The following is a 23781-nucleotide window of genomic DNA, read 5'->3' on the forward strand; positions in this document are numbered from 1 at the left end:
AGGTGCCATTAGCTGCAAGTGGAAAACCTGGCCGAAGTCCTCCTCCTCCTGGAAGACACTAGCATCTTTATTACCTCACAGGAGCTAAATTTCCTTCTCTTGCTTCTGAACTCATTTCAAAGCCCAGGAGGCCTGTCACTTTGGCATATTCTTGGAGAGTGAATCCCATTATTAGGACCCCACTTTGTTTTGGAGTGAATCCCATTATTAGGACCCCACTTTGTGATCTTATCTAACTCTAATCACTTCCCAAAGGTCCCATCTCCAACTATCACATTGAGAATTAGGGTTTTTTAATACAACATACACTAGTATGGCAGTAAGTAAAAAAGTGGATGTGTAACCGATGTGAACCTGCATTATGTATATAGGGTAAAAATGGGAGTTCATAATCCGCTTGAATCAAATGTATGAAATATGATATGTCAAGAACTTTGTAATGTTTTGAACAACTAATAAAAAAATAATAAAAGATAAAAAAATAAGATAATTAGGGTTTTAACATATGAACTTGGAAGCGAGGCACACAACTCAGTCCTTAGCATAGAGCATAGGTTTCTATTTTCACATCTTATCTGTCATTGTTATATGGCTACTATGGTGTGTGTGTGTGTATGTGTGTGTGTGTGAGAGAGAGAGAGAGAGAGAGAGAGAGAGAACCAGTAAGCATGAGAGCGCCTTAACTTGTTTCATCATTAAATCTATATAAAGAAAATGGGAATTGTGTTGGAGAATTACCTGTGAGTTCTCTCCCATCATATAGGGCAGAGATATATTTCCTTTCCCATCATATTGGGCAGGGATATTTCCTCTTTGCTTAAAGTCAAGTGAGGAGAGGTCTTTACTGGAAATTTTCAAGACATTTGGCTCATGTATCCTAGTGTTTGTCTTAACTCCCACCTGGGAAAAGTCCAAAAGCAAGATGCTGGCTTCTTAGCTGTACTGGGATGGCAAGTAAGGGGGACAGTATGGAAGCCAACTGCACTCCTAGAGAGTGAACCCAGGGGTGCTGTACCACTGAGATACAACCCTAACCCTTTTTATTTATAAAAAAAATTTTGGGGGGGTTGATAGACATTTATTTTATTCATTTATTTTTATGTGGTGCTGAGGATCAAATCCAGTGCCTCACACATGCTAGGCAAGCACTCTACCACTGAGCCACACTCCCAGCCCTTTATTTTTATTTTTAAAATTTTGGGACAGGGTCTTGCTAAATTGCCCAGACTGGCCTTGAACTTGCTGACTTCCTGCCTCAGCCTCCCAAGTTGCTACTAAAGTTTTAAATGTTACCCTGGGGTAAACATTTTCACTATTGCAATAAGACTACCACTGTTGCTGAAAAATATCTGACAAATAAGGAGACCTACAAGAAATTTCATGTAGTATACAAAGAATGATACATTAGACAGGTATGACAGGGTAGCAGGAGAGTTTTCTGATTATGTTCCATAGAGGCCAGCTTCTCTGATTGAGCAAGAAAAGTGATGAGTATAACAAATCCTGAATCTAGTATCAACTCCAAGTATCTATACACAGAGATTCATATTTTCTTCATATTACTTATATCACATCAAAACGTAGGTAACAAAAAAAAAGTAGGTTACAAAAATCCACAGAAAGGCTAATAAAGACAGGGCATATACTCCAGGCAGTCTTTTTATTTTTTTTTTCAGTAAAATAAATTATTTTACTTTATATAAATTTATATAGAGTGAAGAGCTGAGGATAAGAAAAACCAACCAGTAAAAATTTTTACTTTGCTGGGCGCAGTAACACAGGTTTGTAATCCCAGTAGCTTGGGAGGCTGAGGCAGGAGGATAGCAAGTTCAAAGTCAGCCTCAGCAACGTGGAGGCACTAAGTAGCTCAGTGAGACCCTGTCTCTAAATACAATACAAAATAGGGCTGGGGATGTGGTTCAGTGGTTGAGTGCTACTCAGTTTGATCTCCAATACCAAAAAATACATACATTATATATATTTTATATTTCTATAATATTATATATTTTACTTCATTTTTGCTTAGCTATGAATGTAAGCATATGCCATTATACAAACACGTGGAATTGGATGTATTTTAAATTTAATATAAAAACAAACTAGCAGGGGCTGGGGATGCAGCTCAGTAGTAACTAAGAGCTCGCTTAGCACGAGCAAGGCCCTGAGTTTGATCTCCAGTGCTGCAAAAAAAACAAACAAAAATACCTAGCAAATCTTAAGTTTGACTAAACTTTTCTTCGTAATCAGAAACCTGATTTTTATATCAATTTCAGGGTTTGTATGTCCAATCGATAGATAAGAAGCATTAAAATATTAAAAATACTAAGCCATTTGTATTTGATGGGAAAGAACTCATCAAACATTTTGACCATTGTACTGCTGGTTTATTTTTTTTCGACTTTTGTATTTGGGATACAGAGCCCTGGAACTGGCAACTAGAAAAATTCTGGTTAAGACTGAGAGTGGTGTGAGCAGGTGTTGTCTGAACCTCACAGGCTTCCTCCTGTCAGTCAGGACATGGACTGCCGGTGGTAAGTGACCTCTGCCAGACCACCGTGTGTGGTCAGTACTTCTCGAAAATACACTCTGGGCTGTGGATGTGGCTCAAGCGGTAACGCATTCGCATGGCAAGCGCGGGGCACTAGTTTCGATCCTCAGCACCACCTAAAAATAAAATAAATAAAGATGTTGTGTCCACCGAAAACTGAAAAATAAAATAATTTTCTCTCTTAAGAGAAAAAGAAAATACACTCTGATGTCTGTTTTGTGTTTGATTCTCTGGCCACCCACTCCGCTCTTTCCTATCCTCAATTCAAACCTCTAGAAGTTGGGCAGACAGGAAAGTAAACTGATGGTAGGGACGCCGCCTCTGTAGGGGCGCGGGCTCTGGTGGGTTCTCCTGTTGAGGCGCGTAACCTCCTACAGAATTAAAGTTTCGGGGGTGTTTATATTCTCACTATTTATAGTAACTTATTGTCTCCAGATACATTAACAGGGCTGGAGAGCAGGGAAAGCACGAATAAAGGATAGCACCTAGGAGTCCCGACGCATCGGGGATCCCCGGGAGATCTAGTCCAGCTCCCGCTAATCCCACTCTTTCGCCCCGCCCCTCGCGCGCCTTGGCCCTCTGCGTCACGTGACCCAGGGGGTGGGGGAGGGAAGTGGGTGGCTCGGCGGCCGCCATCTTTCGGGCTGGGAGGCGGAGCGTGCGGATCTCTGGGCGCGCGCTGCAGCTCCCCTCCCCTCGCCCAGCTTCCGCGCTCCTCCCCACATCTCAGAGCTTCAGTGGACACTCCCTGAGTAGAGAAGCGGGGAGCCCGGCAGGGCTCGGGGGTGTGTCGGGCGTGTGCTCGCGCCCTCCAACCGCCAGCTGCGGCCGCGGGAGCGCGCTCGGCCGGGTCCCAGGGGCGGCGCGGCGCGGCGCCGAGGGGAGGGGGCTTCTCCGGCGACGGGGGCCGCGCGCGGAGGCCGTGGTGGCGGCGGCGGCTGCAGCTGTGGCGACGCGCTCGGGGCCCGCGTCCAGGGCGCCCCCGGGTCGGAGCTGCCGCCGTGGCCGCTGCTGCCAGAGCCATGTACCGCAGCAGTGCCCGTTCCTCTGTCTCCTCTCACCGACCTAAAGACGGCGGCGGAGGCGGCCCTCGTATCGGCCGCAGCTCCGGCTCTTCCTCAGGCCCGGTTCGCCGCACATCGCCGCCGCCGCCTTCCTGCTCCTCCTCGTTGCGGACCCCGGCTCGCCGGCCCCGCTCGCCTACTGGGCACCGTGGCCGCCGGGCCTCACCGTCTCCGCCACGGGGTCGCCGCGGCTCCCCGTCCCCTCCCCGCGGCCGCCGGGCCTCTCCTTCCCCTCCGCGGGGTCGTCGCGTCTCCCCGTCCCCGCCGCGGGCCCGTCGCGGCTCCCCGTCGCCACCGCGGGGCCGACGACTCTTCCCGCCCGGCCCTGCCAGCTTCCGAGGCAGCAGCCGCGGGGAGTCCCGCGCCGACTTCGCCCGGGACGGCCGCGGAGACCATCCAGGCGACAGCGGCAGCCGGGTAATCCCACCCCTTACCCGGGATTTCCCCATACCCTGATCCACTTGCCCAGAGTTCCCGCTTCCAGAAAAGCCCTCAGCCCGGGCGCTGCAAGGCCTCTAGACCGGGAGTCCTCGGCGACGCCAGAGCCCGAGGTCCCTGTCAGCCCCGGGAGCTTCGTTTATATAATAACGGACTAGGGACCCGCACGGGCGTCTGGTCGGGAGGGAGTGCTCCGTTTCTTGGCGACAGGCTGTTTCTCTCACTCAGCGGCGAAGAGGTGGAAAAGTTTGCCAGGGCGAGGGGATTTTTATCCAGCACTGTGTCTGGTACTTTTTGGAGAGTTGACACTTCTTCGGGGCTCCTTGGGGTTTTACTCCCTTTCACTCGAGCTGGCCCCTGGATCTTAGCAAAGCAGTTGGCATGTCCATCTTTGTGGCAAGTCTAGCGGGATAACCTGTTAGGGGATCTAGATTGGAACTGCTTTCCGAAAGGAGCCTAACCACAGTCCTGATAGCTACTACCACTCGGTGAGTTGTAGGATGGGAACTGTGCTTAGTTCTTCACAGGTTCTTTTTAACGCTCACAACCCTTTGAGGTGAAGCAAATATTGTTCCTTATTGTACAGCTGAGGAACCAACCCAGAGGCTTAAGTAAATTGATCTAGGTGACACAGATGAGCCTGTGAAACTGTGGTGGAGCTGTGATTCAACTCACATGTAGTTTGCACAGCCCATGATTGTAACCGTTGTGTTTTACTGCTAGAGGAACAGAACATGAGATTAAGAAATTTAATTTAGGAGACTGGGGGTATAGGTCAATGGTAGAGGGCTTGCCTAATCTATGAGGTCCTGGGTTCTATCCCCAGCACCCAAAGGGGGGGAAAAACGTTTTTAGTTTAGACATGATATTGACCTCTGTCAGAACCACCACTCTAGTAGAGTTTCTGCTCAGGGTCTGGTATTGGAATTTGTTTCAGTTTTCATCAATCTATTTTATAACCCGGTGACAAAGTTTCTGTTTTCTTGAGTACCTTTCTAACATGTATCCAGGTACTCTGGCTACTGTCATCATAGGTGAATTGACTTGTCATTTTGTTAAGATTTTCAAAACCCAGCTGTGTCAGTCTGAATGTCAGTCACTACAGAGGAAGCAAGGACAGAAAACTTGATTCCACAGCCTCCCCCTTTTTCCTATGATAGTTTATTTGCTTCAGTCTTTTCTGCCACAAAATGGTATCACCTTTTGTTCAAGTCAGAAATTGTCATTGTCTCCCTTCTCCCTATATCTAATCTGTCATATTAACCATATCTGCCTAACCTATCATTTGTATCTCCAAATTACACCTTCAAAACTATTCTTTGCCATACCAACAATTCCCTGGATTGTTGGGTTTGGCTCCTTTACATTTCACTCTTACTATCCTCCAATTTATTCTGGATACAGAAATGAAAATGATTTTTTAAAACCTTCTTTTCATACATCTGATAAGTATTTATTAAGCATCTACCATGTATTAGGCAGGACAGTGAACAAACCAACAAAAACTTCTGCTCTCAGTTTAAATTTTAGCAAGATGAATTGGAAATTAAGAGAAGTTAGAAATGGAGTAGCACATTTAGTGTGATTAAGTACAAGGAAAAATAAAGCAGAGAAGGGAATTAAAATTTTTGATAGGGAAAGCCTCCCAAGAAGGTGATTTGAGTGAAGACTGGTGAGGGTGTAAGCAATACATTGGAAGGCAAAATGTTAGATCATAGTATTTTCTTGCTTAAAACCCATCTGTAGCTCATCCCAGTAAGAATAAAAATCAGAATTTACTAATCATAGTTTCTGTTTATCTGTCACTTTTCTGTGGCCATACAGGCCTCTTCCTATTACCCCCAAAATTGTCACGTAATTCTTTCCCTTCACCTAAAACATCTTTTTTTGCAAAACTGACGTCTCCTCAGGCATGGTCCAGATTAAATGATACTATCTCAGAAAATCCATCTCTTACCTATCTATAGTAACTTCTCCTTTTCCTGTCTTTCATGGTATCGTGTTTTAATAATGTTATAGCACTTACCGCTATCAGAAGAACTTAAAAAACAAAACAAAAACACCTGTTTTTGGCTTGCATCCTTCACTAAAATGTGTAGGTTCTGAGAGCACCTCTCTGTTTTAATGTCCATTAAGAATCAGAGGTCAGGGCTGAGGTTGTGGCTCAGCGGTAGAGTGCTTGCCTAGCATGTGCAAGGCCCTGGGTTTGATCCTTAGCACCATATAAAAATAAATAAAACAAAGGTATTGTGTCCACCTACAACTAAAAAAAAGAATCAGAGGTCATTGTTTGGGAGGATTGGAGGTGTGGGCTTTTCTAAGAAAATGAAAATTTAAAAGATGCTTTTTAAAGTAGTTTTTATCAATATTTCTCATCTTGTTGAACCACAGCTTTGTGAGTAGGGAGAACATTTTTAGGCATAGTGACATCTTGACCGTATTACTACCATATAATTTTTTTTACTTTTGTAGAGACGCTCTCCTAGTCTGCGTTCTGACTCTTCTTTAGAACAGAGCTTAAGGATCACTGTTGGCAATGACCACTTCTGTGTTAGCACACCAGAACGTCGTCGGCTTAGTGATCGGCTGGGGTCACCAGTGGATAATCTGGAGGACATGGACAGGTAGGCTTCACTAAGGCAGGTGCACTATACTAGTACTGGAAGGCCGAAAGTTTGCTGTTTTCCACATAATGTATTTGAAAGGATGGTGCCAGCACTTATTCCCTATGTCTATGTGTCCAGAACAAAGTACCACATTGGAAAAGGCTTTGTGAATGGAGAAAGCATACTGAGGATATGGAGACTGTTTCTGAATGAACTGTATGGTGGACATGATTTTTAAAAACTCATCTTGGTATGGATAAAAAGAGTATGCTGAAGGGTCATAATCAGAATCCCTGAAATGAAAAATAGTTGAAATAGCATGGATTGTAAACTATTGTAAAGGTGTGAAGAATGTCCCTTATACAAAGGAAAATTCTGAACACAAAAGGAAAAAAATTTTTAACAGTGTTTAAAAAAACAAACTTCAAAAGTTTATCCAAACCAAAATATAGATTCAAAAAGGGTTTAGATAAATTCATGTCTAATATATGTGTGAATGTTTACTGTATAAAGTGATAATAGAGGTTTTTAAAAATGTTCATTTACTACTTTACAACTCTTGAGTGCTAAGGAAGAGCAAATGCATTTCACAGTTATCTATATAGCAAGTAAATAATTACATTAGGCGTTATTCACCTCAAAAGCCAAACTAGTTTGGATGGGAGTTCAGGAAAGCCCTTTTTCTCAGAGCTGAGACCATGTCTGTTATGGTCTTTGTCCAGCACATTGGGAGTTTTCATAAATGATTGGCAGTAGCAGTGAATCAAGGAAGTATTCTTTCTGAAACTGTTCAGTAGTGAACAGAGCATAGACAGTGAAGACTGCTAGGCAGGAAGTCTGAGGACAGTGCTGCTATTGCTAATATTTACTTCAAAGTTCCAGTGGCTATATTTGCAATGAAGCAAGGGAGGAGAGTCTTATGTCATATAATACTGAAGCTTCTGAAGATAGGTCTTCAAGGTATGTGACTACATCTCTTAATTGAGGCAATAGCTCTCGACCTTCCAGCTGCTTCTATTTTGGGAGATGATTGAATAGTTAGTGTGGGTAGTTGGTGCTTGGTGTGATTCTCTTTTTCCTTGCTAAGGTTTTGAGGTATCTTCACCTCCCCTTTTCATAACTTTGTTATCTATGTGTGCTTCAGATAACCAATTGTCTTTTAAAAGTTATAAAATTTTCCTTTTACAGAGTTTAGAACTGTGATCTTTTTTTATAGAATTATGTGTTTTAGAGAGACTAGTCTACTTTAAAGAAATTGGATTAAGGTTCTGAATGGAGGTTATAGGACCTTTCTTTACACCTTACCACCTATACAGTTCCTTTTCTCTTGCTCAGTATGATTTGTATGGATAATTACTATCCTTTTAAAACCGGCCCATAGTACCATTGACATGCTCAATCTCCTGACAGTGAGACTATAGTCTTTAGCTAATAAAATAGACCATTTCCATTCTTTGTACATACATGTTTAGTTTTTTTTTTTTCTTTTTTTTGGTACCGGGGTTAAACTCAAAAACACTCGACCACTAAGCCACATATGTAGCCCTATTTTGTATTTTCCTTAGAGAGAGGGTCTCACTAAGTTGCTTAGTGCCTTGCCATTGCTGAGACTGGGGCTTTGAACTTGCAATTCTGTCTCTAGCCTTCTGAGCACTGGGATTACAGATGTGTGCCACCACGCCCCGGCCATGTTTAGATTTTTATTTGCTTTATTCTCTTTCTTCCTTGTTTGAATCTGTTTTAAGTTTTGTATAGTTTGGGTGACAATCAAGTTACCCAAGTCAAGGGTTGTTATATCCTTTCCTTAGTGGGCTGGGGTTGTGGTTCAGTGGTAGAGTGCTTGCCTAGCGCATGTGAGGCACTGGGTTCAATCTTCAGCACCATATAAAAATAGATAAAATAAAGACATAAAAAAATCCTTACCTTAACATCCTTATAACTGAGTATAAGTTGTTCTGAAAATGGAGCATGAATAGATTGAATGAAAAATTCTAAGCCTTTTGGCTTCTAAAGACTAGCAAATAGGGCTGGGGTTGTGGCTCAGAGATAGAGTGCTCACCTAGCATACATAAGGCTCAGCACACATAAAAATAAAATAAAGATACTGTGTCCACCTAAAGCTAAAAAATAAATATTAAAAAAATTAGCAATTACACGATTTATTTCTCGTGTTTAAAGTTGTTTTGGGGGCTGGGGATGTGGCTCAAGTGGTAGCGCGCTTGCCTGATATGCGTGCGGCCCGGGTTCGATCCTCAGCACCACATACCAACAAAGATGTTGTGTCCGCCGAGAACTAAAAAATAAATATTAAAAATTCTCTCTCTCTCTCTCTCTCTCTCTCTCTCTCTCTCCTCTCTCACTCTTTCTTTAAAAAAAAAAATAAAGTTGTTTTGGGATTAAATATTCCATTCTTGGAGTTCTCATATCCTGACAACTTGTCCTGATAAAGGTTGATGAGGTAGGAATTTTTTTCCCTTTAATTTACTTAGGGAAAAGACAGAAGTAGACATCTTTCTTGAGGACTCTGCAAAGCAAAAGAATAGAGAGTTTAGGCTTTAAAGGACTTGTGTGTGTGTGGTACTGGGGATTGAACCCAGAGCCTCATGTATGCTGTGTAAGCACTGTACTACTGAGCTGAGCTATACTCTCAGCCCTGAGCAACCTTTTTTTAAATTCAGATATATTTTTTAAATCACTTTTATTCAGATATAATTAATATGTCATATAAATTGACTCATTTAAAGTGTATAAGTTTATAGGTTTTTAGTATAATCACAAAGTTACACATCTATCAGGACAATTTTATGACATTTTTGTTATGCCAGAAAGAAACTTGGCACCCTTAGCCATTATTCCCCTCACCCTACTCTCAGCCCTTGGCAGTCACTAATCTATTTTCTATCTATAGATTTGCCCATTCCAGACATTACATATAAATAGAAGAATATAATACATAGTTTTTTGTGTATTTCTTTCACTTAGAATAATGTTTTTAAGATTCATGTTTATATTTTTCTTTTTTATTGCTGATAATATTTCCTTATATGCGTATACCACTCTTATTTATTCAACAATGGTGAATGGATGGGTAACATTGGGTTGTTTTCACTTTTTTGACAATTATGAATAATGCTACTATGCACTTTAAAGTACAAGCTTCTTTTTGGTGCTGGGGATTGAATCCAGGGCCTCATGTATGTATGCTAGGTAGTTGCTGTACCACTGAGCTATGCCTCCAGCCCTACATGTTTTAACCTGTTTAATGGAAATTTAAAAACAAAAAAGTGGAGCAGTTACTGTCAACACCCATGTACTACATGCATCCAACAATCAGCTTTTTAATAGATAGACCTTATTTTATTTTATTTATTTATTTTAAATGCATGTATTAGTGGGCTAATTAACAGTGCACAGGACAGTTTTCTTTATATATATATATATTTTTTTTTTTTAAGAGAGAGAGATATTTTTAATATTTATTTTTTAGTTTTCGGCGGACACAACATCTTTGTCTGTATGTGGTGTTGAGGATCGAACCCGGGCCGCACGCATGCCAGGCAAGTGCGCTACCGCTTGAGCCACATCCCCAGCCCCGAGACCTTATTTTAGAAAACAGATTTAGCTAAGGCTTTCAGAGTGTTCTTTACTGGATTATTTCAGCCTACAGAACGTGTGATCCTTTTTAGGACTTACTTTTTTGCAACCAGTTTCCTTTTTGATGCCTTGGGATCCCCGAGGAAGGAGAACATGAGCTTCTAGTAAGCATCCTGATTTCTGACTATATTGACATGATAGCTTTTTTTTTTTTTTAACTATTCATATGAGTTCTTTCATTGTATGTTTCCTTTTACTGGAGATTCCAAGTCTGGACTGAGGCTTTCTGAGAGCCATCTTATTCTTCTAGCTTCTTGATAATTAGTGTTCCATTAGATGATGAACTAGTATTCCATTTGGTGGTTATATGTAATAGTTCTAGTGGAGAGCTGAACATGAGAGCTTGGATGAATTTGCCACTAACCATGTAGCTTGAGTTTTTTCCCCCACACCAATATGTATGGTAGATAGTGTTTTAGTGATGTGGTAATTCCTCTCCAAACATAGGTGTTCATGGTTGATAGATACAGGGTAAAATTATTTACTCTAGTTATGTTTGATTTCAGAGATCATCCTTGATCCATTCACATACCTTTGTGTTCCAGGGTAAGTTGATACCTCAAAATCCCCCAGATTCCTTGGGAAGGAAGTGGGAAACAGAAATCTGTATTCCCAAAGGTGGAATTCTTTGTAGAGAGGTGATGAAGTTTAACCTTGGTAACCTTTCATAAATTTATTTATAGATATTGTCCTATTCTAGAACTTTGAACAGAGGCAGGGCTGGTGAAGAAGAAAATGCAACTTTTTGATGTTCTGCTAAGGTGGTTTCAGGGATGAGAAAACAACTGTTTTTTAAAAAATAGTTTTTAGTCATTGATGGACCTTTATTTAATTTATTTATTTGAATATGGTGCTGAGAATTGAACCCAGGGCCTCACACGTACCAGGCAAGCACTCTACCTCTGAGCCACCACCCCAGTCCCAAGAAAACAACTATTAAAAAAAAAGGAAAGTCATTTTTAGAAACAACAACAAAAAAAAGAGGCTATTATAAACTGTGGAAGATACCAATATTTGCCATCTCTAGATGATAATTTATGACGGAATATGAGTGTCGTGGAAGTACTTTTATTTTTTTATTCAGATTACTTAAAATTTACATGCTTAAAGTGCTAGAGGATCTTTTTTCTTTTTTTTTTTAGTTGTAGATGGACACAATATCTTTATTTTATTTTTATGTGGTGCTAAGGATTGAACCCAAGGCCTCGCATGTGCTAGGCGAGCGATCTACCGCTAAGCTACAACCCCAGCCCGAGGATCTTTATTTCCATGATTTAAATAAAAAACTTTCTTTTTTAGATCATAGAAAGTCTGTGACCATAATACCCAAAAAAGATTAGGTCTGTTGTGTGTGGTGTAGAGCTCTTAAGCTGAAAGGACAACTGTTTCTTCCTGGATTTAACCTTCATTCTACCAAGAGCTAAGTCCTTTGTATTTCTAAAATAGAAACATACAGTGAGCCAAATCATCATTCACTTTTTTCTGGGCCCAGGATTAGCACAGTGCTTGTGGATATCCAGGTAAGACAGGGAAATGGGTGACAAAACAGTTTTGTGATCTTTAATTTTCTCCACAATGACAAGTCTTTTTTCCAAATGAAATATATATAGGGCGGCCGGGGTGTGACTCCGTGGTAGAGCACTTGCCTAGCATGAGTAAGGCAGTGGGTTCAATCCCTGGCACCACATTAAAAAATAATAATAAAAAGATATAAAAATATCTATCTATATATAAAATATAGAGGGCTGGGATTGTGGCTCAGCTGTAGAGTGCTTGCTTAGCATGTGCAAAGCCCTGGGTTTAATCTCAGCACTACATAAAAATAAATAAATAAAATAAGGTATTGTGTCCAATTACAGCTAAAAAAAATATCTCGTGGGGGCCAGGGTTGTGGCTCAGCGGTAGAGTGCTTGCCTAGCATGTGTGAGGCACTGGGTTTGATCCCTGGCACCACATAAAAATAAATAAAAGTTAAAAAAAATCAGATAAACCTAATATGTAGACATAAAATTGGGGCTAATAGAATTTAACTAGGGTAGAAAGTCTACAGCTCTTCTGGTTCTGCCTTCCTAGGACCTTTTAAGACAGCTCCTAAGTACTCTTTAGATCTCTGTGGAACACAGCTTTTAAAAAACATTGTTCTGGACTGGTGTTTCTCAAACTTTAAAGTAAATACAAATTACCTTGAGATCTCACTAAAATGCAGATTCTAGTTCAGTAGGCATGGGGCTGAGCTTAAGAATCTTTATTTCTACTAAGTTCTCAGGTAATGCTGCTGCTGCTGATCTAGACCACACCTTCAATAGCAAAGAGCTAGAATTTAACTAGTATGGATTGTGTAATCAGGGACTCTTTGTAGTCTGTTGGTGTTTTCACATCTCCCTGACCATTGTACGATACTCTGAATCCATAGTCTAATCAAAGAGGTTAGCCTAAGAGTTCTATCTAGATGTATTGGTAATATTAGCCCTTGGTTAGTAGCTGAAGCTACCTATGCCCCCAGAGGAAAGGGAGAAGAAATGTTTTATTATCACATATAGATATGTTCTTGGACTCTATGATCATTGTCTTTTTCCCTAAGCATTCTATAGTCAAATATCAATTGTCAAATATCAATTTCTTAGACTTCACTGGTCTTATTCTTTCCAAGTCCATTATATCCAATGATGCTTGTCTCTTTTCTCAGGGATGACTTGACTGATGATTCTGTCTTCACTCGAAGCTCCCAATGTTCTCGGGGTCTCGAGCGATATATTTCCCGGGAAGAGGGGCCTCTTAGTCCCTTCTTGGGACAACTTGATGAGGACTACCGAACAAGAGAAACTTTCCTTCACCGATCTGAGTATAGTCCCCATGTCAGTTGTCATGATGAACTGTTGCGGGGAACAGAACGAAATAGAGACAAACTCAAAGGCTCCTACTCTATGCGAGCTGAGGAAAGGAACCGAGTGGCCAAAAGGCCCCGTTATGATGACACAGAGAAGATACACAGCATGGGAGGGGATCACCCAAGTTTTACATCAGGGACACGCAACTATCGACAGCGTAGAAGAAGCCCAAGTCCTAGGTTTCTAGACCCTGAGTTTCGAGAGCTGGACCTTGCCAGGAGAAAGCGAGAGGAAGAGGAGGAACGAAGCAGAAGCTTGAGTCAGGAGCTGGTGGGAGTTGATGGTGATGGCACTAGCTGTTCCATTCCTGGACTCTCAGGTGTCCTAACAGCATCAGAGCCAGGATATTCTTTGCATCGGCCTGAGGAAGTGTCTCTGATGCCTAAGAAGTCCATTCTGAAGAAGCGGATTGAGGTGGACATGGAGCCTTCTGTGCAGGTCTCTGTTGCATTTCTTCTAGGGACTCTTGCTGGATCCTTTAATATCTTAAAGCCTGGGTACTTTCCTGGGGGCTGTGTCCCTAATGGTACCTTTGTAATATATGCTGGACCAACATTGTTAAATGTCTGTTAGCTGTATCTTCCAGGATTCTTTAAATGAAATTGTAGGCCTCATAATCCATCTGTAAAGGGCTTCTGTTCTCTCAAGATTTTTAAACAGACTTTTTGGGGAGTATCTACTGTAAGTTTTTCCTTAAATTGGAAAACCCTGTAAGAATCTTTGAATATGGGTTTCTTGGAAATGAAACTTGAAGGGCAATGCGAAGAGATGATCTGAATTTCCTCATCTCTCTTATAATATGTACATATAATATATATTTTTGCAATGTATATTTAGTTTATATATATATATATATAGTTATATATATATATATATATATATATATATATATATATATATTTAGTTGAAAGATGGACACAATACTTTTATTTTACTTATTTTTATGTGGTGCTGAGGATTGAACCCAGTGCCTTATGGGTGCTAAGTAAGCACTCTACCACTAAGCCACGACCCCCAGTCCCCTCGTCTCTGTTTAGAGGGAAGGCAAATGTATGAGTTGTAGGTTACAGAAATCAAGTGATTCTGATTTTGGACCCACCTCTACCACCAGTTTTTTGTGTGATTTTTAGACAAGTTACTTCATCATTCTGAGATTTGATATTTTTTGTTAAAGTATGAAAAGATGGCCAGGCAAGACCACAAGTTTAGCTAAAGGCTTCTGAAAAAGTGCAAAAGAGCTCTAAAGAAGCAAGGGGAGGCTGACCAGTTTCCAGAGTTTTCAGTCTCCGCTTCAAAGCAGTGCTACTTATATATAATTTTTCTTTGGGGATCCATGGAAATGAAAACAACTTAGGGGATCTCTAGAATCTTTTTGAATTCAAATTCCTTGGTAAAGACCAAAACAAATGAGCAAAGGTGAAGATGCCATCCAATATGCCTCATTTCCTGTTTCTTCTAATTACAGCAGAGACATCTGAAGATACAGGGACCCAAATCTTGAACTAGGCTAAGAATACTCATTTTATTGGTTTGGTTTGGTACTGGGGATTGAACCTAGGTACTTAACCACTGAGCCACATCCCCAGCCCTTAATTTTTATTTTGAGATGAGGTCTCACTAAGTTGCTTAGAACCTTGCTAAGTTGCTGAGGTTGGCTTTGAATTTGTAATCCTCCATAGTCTCTGGGATTATAGACATGTGCCAACACGCCTGGCTTATACTCTCCCTTTTATCTATACTCATATCTCCCTTTTAATTCAGAAAGAACAAAGTTTTTAAGTACTTATGTCAATTACTGGTGTTCTGAGATTCTGCATAGGGGCTAAATAAAACTGTGTTTGTCTTTGCAGCTTGAGAGTTTTTCCAGTAGTACCAGCTCCAACCAGGATCACACTCTTTACTCTGGACACTCATCTCTTCCACTAAGTGGTGCTATTGCTGCTTTTGCCTCAGAGATTGAAAACAAGGGAACTACAGTGGAGACTGCCCTGAAGGAACCTCCAGGCAATCTCTACCAATGGGGTACCCTCCCTGGGCTGCCTAAAGACAGCAGTCCTCTAAGAGAAAAGTTCGGAAGTTTTCTGTGTCGCAAGGAGAAATTGGATTTGAAATCTGAGGGACCTGAGCGACACACAGATTTGTTACTCCCCCATGAGAGAGCTAGCCAGGATGGCAGTGGTTTCTCCCGCATTCTGAGCATGTTGGCTGATTCTACCAGTACACAGGAAAAAAGGCGACGAAGCTTTCCTGACATTGAGGATGAGGAGAAATTTCTCTATGGGGATGAGGAAGAGGATTTAAAGGTGGAATCCCCACCAAAGACCCTTGGGAGTTCTGAGAGTGAAGTTGTGAGGCAGGAGGCAAGCTCCCTATCCTCTTCACCTCCAGCTATAAAACTAGAATCACTGGAAGATACCAATCCAGAATATGCCAAGATTCATGACTTGCTGAAGACCATAGGGCTGGATATTGGAGTAGCAGAGATTAGTAAATTGGCTGCACGCACCCAGGAACGGCTTCATGGCAAAAAGCCATCATCACGCTCCTCAGCTGACCGCCGTTCCTCTGTTGACCGACATTTTTCAACTGACCGCTCCTCAGTGGATCATCGTTTCTCAGCTGATCGGCGCTCCTCAGATCCCCACAGACTAGAGAGCAGGGAGGCACACCATAGCAATACTCACTCCCCAGAAGTGTCCCATCCACACCCAGCCTCCCCTGTGGATCCTTACCTACTCACAAAAAATAGCCCTCCGTTCCTAAAATCTGACCATCCAGTGGGTCGTATTTCAGGACCAGAAGTGGTTGGCAGTGGGTTTCAGTCATCTGTTGCAGTCAGGTGCATGCTACCATCAGCCCCATCTACCCCAATTAGACTTTCACACTCTGCTTCTTTATCTCAGTTTCATATGCCAAGGACTTCCCAGTTTGCTGCTGCTCGAATACCTCCAAACTACCAGGGACCTGCCATTCCCCCTGCCTCCTTTGATGCCTATAGGCACTACATGGCATATGCAGCTTCAAGATGGCCCATGTACCCTGCCTCTCAACCATCAAACCACCCTGTACCTGAACCCCATAGAATAATGCCAGTAACTAAACAAGCTACTCGGAGCCGTCCCAATCTCCGTGTGATCCCCACCGTGACTCCTGATGAACCCAAACAGGAGGAGTCAGTGCTAGGCCCAGTTCCTACTGCCCAAGTGCCTGTCCAGGTGTCTATCCCATCACTCATAAGATACAATCCAGAGAAGATCTCTGATGAAAAGAACCGTGCCTCCCAGAAGCAGAAGGTAAATATTAGCTTTGGTTGTTCCATGTCTTGAGTTTTTGTTTTAACATAAAATTTGTCATTTAGAGGGGGCTGAAAATGTATACGGCCTTCCAACTCCTTTGGATGTTGCTGTCATCACCCTAAGTAATATATAGCCCCTTTGATCTTCTCTCACACGTTTTGTCATTCATTATAAACAAACAAAAGTTTGGCCATTGGTGACCATGATTGCTAGATTTGTTTTCTTTCTTTCTTTTTTGATTCTGGGGATTGAACCTAGAGGTGCTTTACCACTGAGCCACATCCCCAGCTTTTTTGTTTTATTTTGAGACAGGGTCTTGCTAGTTGCTTAGGGGCTCCCTAAATTGCTGAGGATGGCCTTGAACTTGCAGTCCTGTCTCAGCCTCTTGAGTTGCTGGGATCACAGGCATGTGCCACTGCACCCAGCTGACTTTTTAAAATGTTTTATTTCTTGGTACATAGTAATGGTCTTAGAACACTTAGGGTAGGAGCTGGGATCCTTGAAGTCTCCCATTTTCTCATTTTTTCCCAGTTTTAAAAAAAAAATTAGCTAATCCTTAGAAGAAAAAAACAAAAAACTTTCCCTTAATTTCTGTTGTAGTTACATATCCTGAACTTCAGCCTTTAGTTTATTGAATTATTTTGGGAAAGGGGAATAGGTTCAGTAAATATAAAACTTAAGACTTCAGAGATAGTGTTTGGAGGCTCAACACTTTCTCTTTGTTTTTCCTTCAAGAGCTAGCTCTTAAGTCAGGGCTGATAATTCATAGGTTTTTCTCACTGGTCTATTAAAGACTAAGCCATATTTGTTTTTTTCCATTAGGTGGTAGTAATGTGGTTGAAACATCATGAGCTTTAGGGCAGGTATACTAAAATCTCCTTACTCTTGTGACTTTTGGTAAGTTATTTAGTTTTGCACAACCTCAGTTTTCTTAACTGTAATATAGAGAAAATGTTGTGAGGATTAAATAACATGAAATATGTAATGCACCTAATACAGTGCCTCATGCATAACACATTAGTTCCCTTCTCCCTGGTTCCTTTTGGGTTCAGAACCACTGTCCAGTAGTTGCTGTCAGTGGCTTTAGGTGTGTCTTACATAAAAATAATACATTCTGAGTGTATAGTTCTTAAAAGAAGGATAATGCTATTCTGGGATTGACTACATAATCAGAACCTCTGTGTACAGGTATGTGATCCTTAGCTTAAGATACATAGCACAGGACTGGGGATGTGGCTCAAGCGGTAGCGCGCTCGCCTGGCATGCGTGGGGCGCTGGGTTCGATCCTCAGCACCACATAAAAATAAAATAAAGATGTTGTGTCCACCGAAAATATTTTTTAAAAAATTCTCTCTCTCTCTCTCTCTCTCTCTCTCTCTCTCAAAAAAAAAAAAAAAAAAAAAGATGCGTAGCAGTAGCACAAGGCTTTCTGGAAGAGAGCAATAGAAAAGGGAGGATGTTGGAAGATGAGGGACTATCTTACCATTTTGTACTTTGCAGGTTATTGAAGAGAGGGAAAAACTAAAGAGTGACCGGGAGGCCCGCCAGAAAAAAATGTATTATCTCAGGACTGAGTTGGAGCGGCTTCATAAACAACAAGGTATCAGGCAGCTCCTTTGCATGGCCGACTTTTAACTTTAGTAGGAGACCCAAGTGGAGAGGTTTTGTTACTTTCAGGTTCAGTGACTCAAAGTTTGACTTTTAAAAATTATTTTTTAAAAAGGGCTGGGGGATGTGGCTCATTGGCAAAACACTTTGCCTATCACGCACAAGGCCTTGGATTCTGTCCCTAGCACCACACACACATACACACAAATAATTATCATTATTAACATAGACCTTAAGTTTCTATAACAGTACAAAGAATTCTTAGGTACCCTTTCCAGATTATTAACATCTTACTACACTTGCTCTGTTATTTCTGTGTGTGTGTGTGTGTGTATGTGTGTGTGTATAATTTTAACCTAAACTCTTACAGTAAGTTGTAGATGTGACTCTTTGTGACCTCTGAATATTTAAGTGTGTTTTCTAACAACAAAGAATTTACATACATAACCAGTAACCACAGCGCAGCAATCAAAATGAGAAAATTAATCAAAATGAGGCTACAGTTCACAATTTTCCCAGTTATGTCCTTTATAGCAAAAGAAATTGCAAGATTTTTCATCACATTCAGTTGTCATGTTTTTTTAATCTTCTTTTATCTTTTAATAATAGTTCCTGAGTCTTTGTGTTTCATAACATTGACAGTTTAGAAGAGTCTTGTATTTTGTAGAATGTCTCAATTTTGGTTTTTCTGATGTTTCCTTATGATTAAATTTGGATTATTCATTTTTTGGGACAAACATTACAAAAGTGATGCCACATTCTTATCAGGTGTTGATTTACTGGTGGTGTTAACTTTGATCATTTGGTTAAGATGATGTCTTCGAGGTTTCTCCACAATAACATTATTATTTTTATCCTTATAGGGGATATCTTATTATAAGACATTAATAAATATAGGGAAGTACTTTGAGATTATATAAATTCAGTTATTCTTCAAACTTCCACTCACTAATTTTATCATTTAATGATGATTCTTGCCTGAAATATTGATTTATTGCCTTTTTTTTTTTTTTTTTTGGTGGCATTGGGGTTTGAACCCAGCACCATTTGCCTCTGAACTCTATCCCCTGCCCTTTTTAAAATTTTATTTTGAGATAGGGTCTTGCTAAATTGTCCAGGCTGGCCTTGAACTTGCAATCCTCCTACCTCAGTCTCTCAAGTAGTTGGGTTTACAGTTATGTGCCACCACATCAGGCTAAATAGTGACTTTCTAATTTTATCGCTTCTACTTTTATTAATTGGCTTTCTACTATAAGGAGGAACTTCTTTACCTCTATACTCATTTGTTTACTCATTTATATCAGTGTAAATTCATAGATTTTTCATTCAGTAGTAGTAGTTATACTTTCATTATTGTTATTTTCATGCTCAAATTGTCTCAAATTTAGCTAGTGGAGCTCCTTTAAATTGGCTTCAGTGTCCTTTTAATATGTTATCATAATTTTTTGAGCATTTCCTTACTTTTTGGCCCAAAGTATTCCGTGATGCTTTACTTTTCATTTCTTCTATGCTTTTAGGAATTCACATGTGTAATAAGGAAAGAATATAACAAGGCTTCTAAATAATGCAGCCTAATGGTATGAAAGAATAGAGAACAGGAAGAAAATATAATTACTTCTGTTTGGGTTTGTGTTGCTTAGGCATGAGAAAGTTAATTATCCTATGAGATCTAATCCATGAGGACCTGCAGATGGAATAGGAGATAATATTAGGTGAACCTGAGGTGAAACCTAAAACTCAGTGTAGAGGTTGGTATGGTATCCTTAAATAATATGTGTCTTTGAATGGTTTTTACCCTCTGAATAATTTTCTGGCTCTATGAATAGAAAATAGCTGCTATATTCATAGTTATAACATTTATTGATTTTTCTTAGGGAACACAAGCTCATAAACTCATATATTTTTGTTTAGGGAGCCCCTGAAGTGTATCCATAGATCTTAGCTAATTACACCTACAGAAAAAATAATAATCTATCCTTCACCTTCATAGAAGCTTCACCTAAGCCAGCTTTTGTGGAAGGAAAATCTCATTTACCTTTAGAAGCTTTTGTGAAAAGTGATTTTTGTAACCATAATGCACTGATAGATTACTACTTATAAATGAAAAATGGCTCATTGTAATTTATTTCCCGTTTCTTCCTGTTGACATTTGACTACTCAGGGGAAATGCTGCGCAAGAAACGAAGGGAGAAGGATGGTCACAAAGACCCACTTCTGGTGGAGGTGAGTCGGCTTCAGGACAACATCATGAAGGACATTGCAGAGCTACGACAAGAGGCAGAAGAGGCAGAAAAGAAGCAATCTGAACTGGACAAAGTGGCTCAGATCTTGGGAATTAACATTTTTGATAAATCCCAGAAATCTTATAACGATAGTAAAGAGTCTACAGAAAAGGCTGGGAAAGCAGAAAAATCTAAGAGCCCAGAAAAATTGTTGTCATCCTCAAGCTCTTCCTCCAACAATAAGGTAATCACTGTTCCATTTCTATTATATCTTTTTTTTCTCATAGACTCCTACAGAAGCTTTCTAACATTTTCTTAACTTTACCTTCCAACCTGTTCTTTCCTCTTGTTAGAATCATTTTCTTAAAGTCTAGATCAGATCATGGAATTTCAGCAGTTAACTGTTACCCACAAAGTAGAATCCAGAATCCTTAGTATTCAAGGCCTTCCATGTTCTTGTTGTGGCATTTACTCCTTAATTCACTCCAGTCTATTCACAACTTAAGTAATTACTATGTTGCTAAAGCCAATGGATACGTTTTCAAATCAGCAGCATTTGACATAGGGAACCACTATCTCCTATAAATACTTTCTTCCCTTGGCTTCTGTCACACTTCTTTTTCTCCAAGTACATTGGGTGCTGTTGTTTGGTCTCTTTAGCTGCCTGTTGTCCCATAGATGATCTTTAAATATTTGAGTTTTTCAGGGCTCAGTCCTAGCCCAGTTCTCCAGAATTCTACTCTCTCCCCAAGCCATTTATCCGGTTTTATGCTGAAATACCATGTACTTCTTCCAGTTTTATATTTGAGTTCAAATGATTATTCTAAGTGTTTTAACAGCTCACTTACCATTTCTACTTCATTGTTTCATCGGCACTTCAAATTCAGCATGTCCTAAACCTAAAATTAGTGACTGCACTCAATCTCCCTCCAATCTTTTCTTCCTCTAGTATTATCCATTTTCAGTGAATTGCACCACTATTCAACAGTTTTCATGCTAATACCTGAAAAGCATTCTTAGTATTTTCCTCTCCTTCAATTACAAATTCTGTGTACTCTTCTTCCAAAGTAAATTCTAATCCCATTCATCTTACCATCTCTGTTGCCATCCAGGTAACTTCAATTCTTGCTTGTACTGCTACATTCTTGTTTTCTCCACATATAGCCAATGATTGTGATGCTTACTCCTTTGCTTACATCTTCAGCTTCATTGCATGCTTCTTTTCCTTCTTGCTCACTATACTTTATATACTAGTTTTTTTAAATTCCTCAGATATATAATCCACTCTAATGCCTTTGTATGTCCTTTATTTATCATACAAGCACACCTCTTTCACTTTTTTTTAATCAATGAATACCTTTTTTTTATGTTGTTAACAGAACTTTATTTTATTCATATGTGGTGCTGAGAATCGAACCCAGTACCTCACACCTGTGAGGCAAGTGCTGTACCACTGAGCCACAACCCCAGCCCCTCAATTCTTTTTTTATTCTCTCTTCTAACTCATATACATCCTTCAGATCATGACTTAAATTACTTCTGACTCCCTTCCCTGATTCCCCAGATTGTTAAATTTGCCCAATATATATTCTCATAATAACTTATAAGTTTTCTTCATAGCATTTATGATGGTTGTTATCATATAATTATATGTGTTCCCCCCAGTTAGATTTTAAAGTTCAGAGAATCCAGAGCTGTATATGTTTCATTCTCCAGCATAGTCCCCAGCATATAGCTCAGTGCCAGGCACGTAGAAATGAGTAGTATTCAGGAAGTACTACACTACATCTTATACCACCTCAGATTGCTTACTTTTCCAGTTGTGCATTATGCTATGACACCTCCCTGATTTTGTATTAGTAATCCTTTTAGCCAGGATTGTTTTTGGTACCAGGGATTTAACCCAGGGACACTTTACTACTGAGCCACATTCCCAGCCCTTTTTATTTTTTTATTTTGTGACGGAGTCTCAATAAGTTGCTTAGGATTTAACTAAGTTGTTGAGGGTGGCCTTGAACTTGCAATCCTCCTGCCTCAGCCTCCCAAGTTGCTGGGATTACAGGTGTGTCCCACCGTTCTCCTAAAGATTGTTCTTATGCCTGGCTCCTTCACTAAATAAGAACTTCTTGAGGATAAAAGAGTATAACTTGTTAATTTTTGTGTTCCCCATGGCATCCAATATGTCTAGCACATAGTAGGTGCTGAGTTAATGTTGAGGTATAGGAAAGAGGATATTCTGTGTTATTTATCAACCAAATTCTAATTTTTCTCTGTCTTCCTGGAAGAGTGCTCTTTCTCAACTAGGTAGGACTACAGTCTCTTTATACCTGCATCTTGAGTCCAGGACTTCAGTGTTAGGCTTCTACTTATGAAGAACCCAATGGTAATCTATTATCTTTTTTTTTTTAAGTTGTAGAGAAACACAATACCTTTATTTTATTTATTTGTTTTTATATGGTGCTGAGGATTGAACCCAATGCTTCTCACATTCTAGGCAAGTGCTCTACCACTGAGCTACGACCCCAGCCCATCTGTTATTTTAATTTGGGTAAATATGTTCTCTGAAGCTAACCAAGGATATGTTAGAATTAAGCTTTCATGTCTTCAGTAAGGAATGTTGCACTTAGAAACTTTCCTATTTGCCCTTTTTCTTCTTTATATGTCTGTCTCTCTTGTTCTTTCTCTTTGAGATGCCAGTGATCTGATTAGACCCAGGGCCTTCTGAATACTAAGCAGGCACTCTCCCACTGAGCTACATCCCCAGCCTTTTTTTTTTTTTCTTTAATATTTTTGGTAGTTGTAGGTGGTAACAATACCTTTATTTATTTATTTATCTTTATGTGATGCTGAAGATTAAACCCAGTCTCACGCGTGTTAGGCAAGTACTCTACCACTGAGCTATAGCCTCAGCCCTCCTTTTGCTACTCTTTAAAATGTTGGAGCCAGCATGGTGGCACACACCTGTAATCTCAATGGCTCAGGAGGCTGAGGCAGGAGGATAATGAGTTTAAAGCCATGTTCAGCAACTTAGTGATGCCCTAAGCAACTTAGTAAGACCTTGTCTCTAAATAATATACAAAAAAGGGGTGGGGATATGCCTCAGTGGTTGAGTGCCCCTGGGATTAATCCCTAGTACCAAAAAAATTTATAGGTGGTTTGAGATTTTCTCACTCTTCAGTTTATTTCAGAAAAATATATACACACATAAGCCTATAATTCCATTCATACCTCAGTGTATATTATTCCAAATATTCTTATTTTGTTCATTAGTTTATTTAACAAATATTTATCAATCACCATGAAAGTGTTAGGCATTAATCTAAATATGGGATGGATAGCAGGAAACAATATGGATCCATATTCTCATGAAATTGAAAAAGATAGATGATAAGTAAACAAGTGCATGTAATGACAGTTAAGAATGTAAAGTGTATATAATAGTTAGAGAAGGTCTTTT

General features: G+C 40.2%; 1 protein-coding gene across 2 annotated transcripts in view; it reads left to right on the forward strand.

The window, feature by feature from the left end:
• Positions 1 to 3487: 3487 nt before the first annotated feature.
• Positions 3488 to 23781, forward strand: part of Znf318 (zinc finger protein 318) — a 35085-nt gene continuing 14791 nt past the window's right edge. For both annotated transcript variants that reach the window (XM_026383506.2, XM_026383505.2), the window contains exons 1-6: positions 3488 to 4029; positions 6523 to 6674; positions 12997 to 13636; positions 15049 to 16491; positions 17995 to 18094; positions 20264 to 20568. In XM_026383506.2, the coding sequence (XP_026239291.2) occupies positions 3571 to 4029; positions 6523 to 6674; positions 12997 to 13636; positions 15049 to 16491; positions 17995 to 18094; positions 20264 to 20568 (3099 nt within the window). In that variant the 5' untranslated portion in view covers positions 3488 to 3570. The remainder of the gene's footprint in view (positions 4030 to 6522; positions 6675 to 12996; positions 13637 to 15048; positions 16492 to 17994; positions 18095 to 20263; positions 20569 to 23781) is intronic.

Source organism: Urocitellus parryii, chromosome 8 (assembly GCF_045843805.1).
Source record: "Urocitellus parryii isolate mUroPar1 chromosome 8, mUroPar1.hap1, whole genome shotgun sequence".
NCBI classification, from domain to species: domain Eukaryota; kingdom Metazoa; phylum Chordata; class Mammalia; order Rodentia; family Sciuridae; genus Urocitellus; species Urocitellus parryii.